Source organism: Zootoca vivipara, chromosome 4 (genome assembly GCF_963506605.1).
Source record: "Zootoca vivipara chromosome 4, rZooViv1.1, whole genome shotgun sequence".
In the NCBI taxonomy this organism is placed as follows: Eukaryota; Metazoa; Chordata; class Lepidosauria; order Squamata; family Lacertidae; genus Zootoca; species Zootoca vivipara.
The window spans coordinates 20,308,333-20,317,204 of NC_083279.1; the positions used below are offsets into that span (position 1 = coordinate 20,308,333).

Here is an 8,872-nt window from a genome sequence, read left to right on the forward strand (position 1 = left end):
CAGGTGGAGAGATTTGTTTCCAAGCCGCTTTCAAAAAGTCAGCCACAATGTGCATAACTGGTATTATTAAAATTTCACATCCATTTTAGATAGTAGGTTATGCATTGTAGAGGGAGGAGGGAAGGGTGTGGGTAGGTAGAGAAATTGGTGAACATCTGTAAAAATATAGTTTGCATTGTGCCAATTCAAGGCTAGGTTGCAAACAAATGCTGGATTGTACTTCATAGGCTCTTTAATAAAATATAAATATTAAAGCATGAGGATTTAAACAAAGTGTTCTCCTTTTAGATGTGAAAGCCTTATTTTTTAATCTTACAGATAGCCCAGCAGTGCTTTTACCTGATTTTTTTTCTTTACAAAATAGGTTAATTTCCTCCACACATATTGTTTTCAATACATAGTAAAAAGAAAGTCCTGTCCATTTCCAAACCACATATACAGCATATGCTACATATAAACATGTCCCTATAAATGACTATATATATATTGTACCTCTTTGAGTAGTTAATAAATTTATGGTTTGACACTTGTTTGATACTTGCCCTGATATCTTTTGATGAAGGGTGGTATATAAATCTAATAAAATAAAAATTATTTGCTTTTGTGACATTTATCTTCATTCTGTTCTCTCCTGCCCCAAGTACAAGTTACGTATCCTGACCAAGCTTGCTGCGGAACTCAGCAAGCACATGCCAGAGAAAGTAGTAGAGGATACCTCCAGCATCCTGAGATCGCCCATGCCTGGAACAGTGGTGACAGTTTCCGTAAAGCCTGGAGACATGGTAAGATAATTCCTTGCCCTTTGTATCTCACTGGAGAATCAGGGACAATTTGCACATTTTTTTTTTGCGCTAGCCTGAAGATGTTTCAGTATGTGCACTTGTGAATGTGGCAAGTACATGTTTACAAACATGAGTATCCTACATCTATACTTGTACAGGAGCCTCGCTGGTTTTGGTTTCCTGTCATATGTCTACTCATTTGCAAACTTAGCTCACTGAAATGTAATATATCAAGTTTCCCACGCTCTGGTTACTCTTGAAAAAACAGGTCAACTTACTTTAGGGATACTGCTGTATATAGGGAATGTGCATGGATCTTATTTTGGATGTGGGGGAACTCAGCTGAAATCACTACAGGGATGAAGGCAACCTTTATGATCAATTCATTCCAAAGGCATATTGTCCTAGATATTGACAAGAAAAAATAATTACATTCATCATGAAAAACACTTAATTTCTTTCTGTCTGACTTGACTCCGAGCCTTTCAGTTGCTAGCTGCTGCTAGTCGTAATAAAAACACATGCATCCTCTTGACTTTGACTTTAATATTATGCTATAATTTTATGTTAGCACAAGAAAGGTCATTTTTAATTATTCATTCAGTTTTATAGAAATACACCAGAACCAAAAGAGTTGAAATAAAAATGAAGGTGTGCTGCTTAATTCTCAGTTGCACTGATTACAGTTGGCCCCTGCTTGAGTAATCAGTGAAGTAAAAATTGGAGCCTTAATATTTACATCTATGGGCAGAAAGAGTAAGTAAAGTTGCTGGAGAAAGACTAGAGAAAGGTGCGTTGACGTAGGTCTGTATAATACTTGTCAGGTGATGGGTCTGTTTCTTAATATGCCTTGATATCCAAAGGATCAATATGAGACCTATGAACTGAGAGATGATTTTATATGCTCTATGCATCATGGATGTCATGCTTAATATTATCTTTCTAATTTAATATTCTATTTCCATGTTCCATGTTTTTGCTGTGTTTTTAAAAAAAACTACTTTGTGTCTGTGTGCATACATACATACATACATACATATTTATGTATGCATTTAGAAAACACAGTTCTTTTTGAGCTTTTAAAAATGGGATAAATTATGAATAGATATAGCTATTTAGCATTGAACTAATTCCGATTCTCCAAAAATGTAGCCAGTACCTTGGCTTCTTTTTGAGATGTACTGTCTGCTGTAGGTTTTTTTAAAAAAAATTTTTTTAAAGAGAAAAGGTTCCAATGGGATGCCATTTTAAACATATTGTACATTTAAACAAAAGACGAAGCTGAGCTTACTAAAAACAAGCAAACATAAATTGCACTCAAGACTGGAAAATTTTTACCTTGAAATTGCAAACCCATCAACATTGTTAAGTGTTAGAAAAACTACTTCTGAAAGGGGGAGCAGGACAGGATTTTTTACTCATGAGCTTTGCTGAGTGAGTCATCTGTGAAATATTTTGCCTGTTTAAATCTTTAGATGTCCTTTCTCATTCTATGTGGAAGAGTTTTATAAGAAGTGTCATATCAAACAACATAGTCAATCACATATAACAACCAGGTATGGTCACTGACAATTCCTGATTTTCAGATCGACTGAGTGGCAGGTTAGAAAACTGTCTGCTTACTGCCATTTTCCTCTTGTCACAAGGAGTGTGAATTCTGTCATTTCTCTGTGCAGTACAATGGAAAAGTGTGATGCTCTGTGTGTGTTTGCATGTGGTGGTAGGATATTTTTCAGGACAAAATCTCCCATCCATTTTTATCCAAAATGCCTTGTTCTGCTGACATTAAAGTGAATTGGGAAAAAATAGGATGCTATGAAGTATCCTTTTATGTATCTGTCTTGTGTATATTTTGTGTACATGAAGAAGCAAAACCATGAGAGGATGGGCCTCCAGCCAGGAAATTGAAATGGGGAAAACATTCTTCCCATACAATCAAACATTCCCAAAGAAGTGCGGTGCTATACCAAACAAGTTGTTAAATAATGAGGAGAGATTTCTTTCTTGCTTCTCCCTCCCCTTTCCCTGCTGCCCCTTCTCCCCGCCTGTGGGTTTTTGCTGGAGGTGCCGAGAGGCAGAGCATTTGAACAGCACAGGCCTTATGTTCTGCCGACTTGGACTTGTCAATGGTAATTGGGCAGCTTTAATTGCAAAAACACGTTTGTGGCGCTGAAAGGGAGTTTAGCGTAAATCCTTCCTTTCCAGGACTGGTGTCAAAAAGTTTTTTTGAAAGGAGATGAGGTTGTATCAGCTATCCAGACTGAATAAGCGGCGAGATGGCGCGATTCAGCTTACATGTTTTGGCTGTCCATCAGGACAAGGATCATTCATTGTAGCTGTTCAAAGCCTCGAAGAACAACGGATGGGAACTCTTATATACTAGTCTTTTTTGTTCCACTGTTTGAATATGTCCTGAATTTGTGTGTCCCCCCTCCACTTTTCAGACAGACTAAGGAGTACTTAAGTACCCTTTTTATATTCTAGAGTATTTACCAGCTAATAATATAATGAGGCATGAAACCATATTACTGGGAAATGACAAAAAAGTTTTCAGCTGAATGTTATACTAAAACTAATGAGTAGTTCTTCCATAAATTTTCTGTTTGTGACCACTGGTAAATGTTATATTTTGGGAGTTAGGGCATTACTGGAGTGTCTTACAAGGAGGCTTCTGTTTTCCAAAATGCACTAAAATAATGAAACACTGCCATTATAAGAGGATACCAGGGTAGGGATGCAGAGGTTGAGTAGTCAGTTTTGTTTGAATCCATCCAGGTTTTTAGACCGGTGGGAGGTATAGTGTTCCGGCATTTGCTTTCTGATGGCTTGCATTTTTAAAAAATGCCTTTTGTGGTTTTGGTCTGAAATGTGCATGAGAATCGTTTTTTGTTTTGCCTAATTCTGTGTATATGCTTTTGTTGTTATTTATTTTTCCAAGTTCCATTTAAAAAAATTGCTTGCTTAACAACAATGAAAAAGCTTCCAAAGACAGATCAATTGTGATGAACTTCACAGCTCAGCCCTTTTGTGGAGGGGGTCCTTCAAGTTTATTTCTGAGAAGAAATTTGGGGGCCATACATGGGGGCCACAAACTAACATGAGGAATTTGTTTATTTGAAGGACCATAATTCTGCCCAAAATTATACATGGGCAAGTCTTATTGAGATAAATGCAACTTAGATACCCATAGTTTACACAGCATGTAGACATTACATACATTTACTTGAAAAAGTGGAATTTACCGCCACATAAAGACTGGGATCAATAAAGCTACTTTGGGTGTTCTCAGAAGAACGTTCAAATTTCGTTCCCTTCGCACATGAATCAGGAGGCATTATGTGATTACCAAAGTGTGAGACCACATTGCTGACTCTGCCCCTTGCCATCCACACATTTATTTATTTCATTTTTATTTTTTCATTGAATTTGAACTTTTTAGGGCAGTTCACAACATATTCATACATTCACATGGACTATCTACAGCAGGGATGGGCAATATGTGGTCTTCCAAATGTTGCTGGATTGTAAATTTCATTATCCTTGACCATTGGTCATGTTGGCTGTGGCTAGTGGGATTTGTAGTACAATACCCAGAGGTCACATGTTTCTGAACTGCCCAGGGAGGTTTGGCTGGCACCTTCATTATACACCTTGTATACGGCAGGCGAAAACATTCCTCTTCAACCAGGCCTTGGGCTGATGGACATCCAATGCCCTCTTAAATGTGTTGTTGTTGGAGGGGGGATTATTGGTTTCTAGTTGTTCTTATTTTTACTGTTTTTTGTGGTTTTTGCATTGTAATTTTATGTTGTGGACTGCCCCGAGATCTGTGGGTGAAGGGCGTTATACAGATTTAATAAAATGAATGAATGAATGAGCAGCTACTGGAGAATAGGTTTCTTCAATGAAGTTATGGAAACGATGGGTGGCTAAGCAGCATGGACCCACTTCCAGGAGTCACAGCATGTCCTCTTCAGGCGTCACCTCAATGCCCCAACCCCCTGAATTTCAAAGTTTTTGAACCTTCCAATATGGTTTGCAAAAAAGTTCAAAAGATTCCTTGATGCCTAGTTCTTTGAATCCTGGCTATTGCATTTAGGATTGTGGTGTCAGATTAAAAGGCTAATTTTATAAACTTTATTACTTTTTCAGAGTAGCAGGACACAATATTACAGCCAGTGTGCTATATTCATTCCACGTTTATGGCAAGGTGCGTCTGCACTGGACTTCCCCCAACCTTGAGGCCTTCCCTCTTCATTGCAGATGGCTTTGAAAATATTCTCGAGTTTCAAAAGCTGCTTTGTAATATGTCATGGTGGCAGGGAGGGGCGAAAGCTAAAGGTCATGCAAAAGCCCCTTTGCACATGTGCAAATAGAATGCTTGGGAGCACTGAATGAAATGTCAGGAGTGAAACGGAAGTGCGGATTGCGTGAAGGGATCTCTTTAGCTGCTTTCCACCTAATTCAGCTTAATTTCTTTGTATATTTCAATAAAGCTTCTCAATGGCTTTCTGGAAATACAGATAGGTTTTTCTGGATCAAAATTTGCTTTTTTTTCAGTAAGCAAATGGTAATTGATAATTGCACAGTGTTAGTAATTTTGCAGTACTGTAAAAATAAATGAAATCCAAAACTTTTAAAACTGATCTGATCCTCCAAATGTATTTTTCCTTATGTGCTAGAAAAATAATTTAGAATGTGAACTTGAAAGAACTCTTGAATGTAGTGTTTTTATGTTATTTAATTCTAATTTGCATTTGAAAAGTCTGCCTCTGTGCACTTATTTATTTAAATGTGTATGAAAACACTTCAGTATTATCAAGAGGGTGTGATATATGACGTGAGGTTTCAAAATGAAAATTGCACTATTTCACAGATAAATTTTTATTCCAAAAAGGCTTGAATAAAGTGTTTAGCAAGCTTCAACAGTGTGTAGTAGCAGCCTCTTATACAAAATAAATAGGACATGGAAATTTGTTCTGTTACGTCAAAGAAGAAATGAAATACTTTACTCGTCAAATAGTAGGTTTATGGTTTCAGAGATATTTAATTTTAGACCAACATGATTCTGCTCCATAACACTCAATTTAAAAAGAACTAGGAAAAATGTCTTGCTGAGATTACAGATAATGTCCAGCCATTGTTTTGTCTTTCAAAATGTTCAGACGCAGCAAACCGAAAAACACCTTACAATCCTCTCTCTTTCCTTCACTTCACTAAGCACACCACAGGCGACTGATTTCTTGTAAAATGTAAGGTTATATTTTTAATATACTACTTGTTGCTTGTAACCTCCTCCCTTTTTCTTTTAATGCCTTGCTGGCTGTTCAGCTCTTAAAAGTCTGAAATAAATTCTCGTGGCCTTTGGTAATTAGCAGGGCTTTGTAAAACAATGAAAGCAAGGGAAGGCATAGGAATGGAACGGTTAATTAAGCCGCACTTTTAAAAAAATGCCTTTTACATAGTTTTATGGTATGATATAATTTAATGGACACCAAATATTGATTAGAGGCACTTGTCATTTTCATGTAAGTAACCCAGAACTTTCTCTTTTACTCTGACATAGTTCTTTGCTCTGGAAGAGCTAGCAATTCAAATGAAATTCTAGTCAGCTGGTGTTAACTTTATGCAGAACTTTTTTAAAAAAACAACAACCATCTAGACACCTGGCCACCCTGACACTTTAAAAAAAAAAGGTGGTGAGTGATGCTTATGGCAAGAAATTGGAATGAGGTATCAGTCCTGTGTGGACCTGCCTATTTTGATACCTATTGGGGGGGGGTCATTTATAATATATAAAATAGACTTCAGTTTTTCTACTTCATTTGCTGGAGTTAACATAGCATTTATTTATGCTTACTTTTTAATCCATAGCTGAGGTGTGTGGTGGTGAAAGAAATATTATCATTATAAATTAGTAGTAGTAGTAGCATTTAATATAGCTTATATCTGAATACATAAGGGCATAGTTTGATACAAGTAGGTCCCCCACAAAACTTATCAACATTCCTCAGCAGTCAGTGATAACTCGCAATATTCCTAACAGAGCTGTTCTTTCCCTTTGAGTGTCAAGCTAGTCCATCATTATAAAGGGAAATCTAGACATTTCTAGAACCTCTGGGAGCACTTGTGTTTTGGATAAGTAGGGGTACAATGATTGGTTCTTATTGCTGTCAGGGGAACGTCACTGACCTTTGATTAATCAAGGGTCAGAAAATCTAGGATGCGCTCTACCGAAATTCATTCTTTAAAGGAGTGTGGCGTAAAAAGTTTAATAATCATCTGTCAAGCACTGTTAATTGCTGCTAATTATATTTTCAACTCTGTAGCTCCTGTTTCAGAATTTAATTTGGATGGAAGGGGGAAATGGCACTAATTATTTTACACAGATTTGGACAATGTCAAGGAATTCAGTCACGGCTGAATCCTCTTGATTTTGTTTTCTACATAGGTGTCTGATGCCAACAAGTCAGAGAGTTAGGGAGAACCTTGAAGGACACCAGTAAGACAAAACAGCTGAGCTGCTTGGAGGGAGGATGGTGATATAAATGTATAAAATGCACGATGCTTGATGTGTGGGGTTGAGACTTTTAAAACTGTGTTATCTTCAACCCCCACCCTCTTTTCCTTGCCTAGCTCAGGATGCGTAGTGTGGGCATGTTTGACACAGTGGTAATGACCTTGTCTGTCTTAATTTTTGCAAGAATTATGGCTTATCAGTAGTTGAGTATTGACACTATCGGCACCTCTCGCAACACAGCCAAGTACAAGTGTATATGGATATTGGAGACTTTCCTTTCAGTGCACTTTCCTTTGAGTTCAAAAAGAGGGTGGTGCTAAAATAAGACTATATAACTTCTGTGCTTTTGACTGGCTCAGAGATGCAAGGTCTTGTCCAATTGTTGCCCCAATTGTTTTGGCTCCCCCCCACCATAGTTGTGTGATACTACTCCCTCCCCTTCATCTCTGTGAGTCTTTCAAATATATCCTTTTCAAGCACCTGTGTTCGAAAATAATAAAGGTCTCTTTTTAAAAAAAAAATGTAATGGAAGGGTTTTCACTTTTGCAGACGAGTCAGCAGGGCTGATATTGATCCAGCTTTTTAGGGAGCCCCAGTGCACCAGAAGGTGATACAGTAGAGGGCCTTGCAAGTCCTTAGAGCCTTCTGTCTAATTTGGCAGAAAAACACAATGTAGGGCAACAAAAGAAGGATCCTATACCGTAAGAAATCTCCATGCTCCCCCTTCCTCCTCCCCCCCCCCACCATAAAAAGAGGCTTAATTTTTTCAGCTGCACACAATGATTTGATGCTCACTCTTGCATTGAAACAGTTGCTGTCGGAACAGGCAGGAAACAGTTTTCTTTTAATTGCTGAAATCATTCGGAAGTGCTTCGTGCGCTGCTTCTGTGCAGCAGATGCTGTGCATTAATTGGCCTGTGTAGGACTGACCCAGGGTTCCTTGCAGCGGGCCCAATGTTAGGCACGGGGTTTAAATAGCTTATTTATTATTTTGGATAAGCTGGCAAACATGGTATGTTCTTGCACGTGCTGTATTTCATGGTCTGCCGTTCCAATGTCATGTGGGTTTCCAGCCCTGGTAATGTATTAGCAGCAGGTAAGCTCTAAATAACATCCATCAGGAGCTAATTTTTTATTTTTTTTTACCCAGATACGCCAATGACTGATGAACCTGTCTTTTGTATGAATGTTTAGCACAGTAGAAAGCCATATGCCACTGGCACAGTTTCCTGTGCATTCTTTATAGTGGCTAGAGAGTAGTAGGGGGAAAATTTCTCTTGCATTTGCATCCTGTCATTTATGAACAGTTTGCACTTTCTAAAATAACTCCAGGTTTTTAGTGGGGGTTTTTTTTGTGTGTGTGTCTTGGAAGGAACAAAATGTAGGGTTTAGGGTTTCTTAAAGGCAATCTGACTATTGCTCTTGTGTTCTTTATCCAGGGATATTAGAGCTCATCCTTAATAGGGAACCTTGTTTTGTAACTCCCCGTCTGTTCAAAACAGACCTTACCCCATTAGAAGGTCTTCCCTTGTGTGGGAGGACCACAGCTGTTACCGTAAATCTCATCCAG

General features: G+C 38.1%; 1 protein-coding gene across 2 annotated transcripts in view; it reads left to right on the plus strand.

Moving 5' to 3' along the window:
• Positions 1 to 8,872, plus strand: part of PCCA (propionyl-CoA carboxylase subunit alpha) — a 233,285-nt gene that overhangs the window by 214,927 nt on the left and 9,486 nt on the right. Inside the window, exon 23 of one of the 2 annotated variants that reach the window (XM_035114548.2) lies at positions 642 to 753. Coding sequence is in view for 1 of the 2 variants with exons in the window: in XM_035114547.2 (XP_034970438.1) it covers positions 642 to 782 (141 nt within the window). In the remaining variant the exon portion in view is untranslated. Of the gene's footprint in view, positions 1 to 641; positions 783 to 8,872 lie in introns of those variants that run through there. The other variant, XM_035114547.2, reaches the window with a different exon arrangement.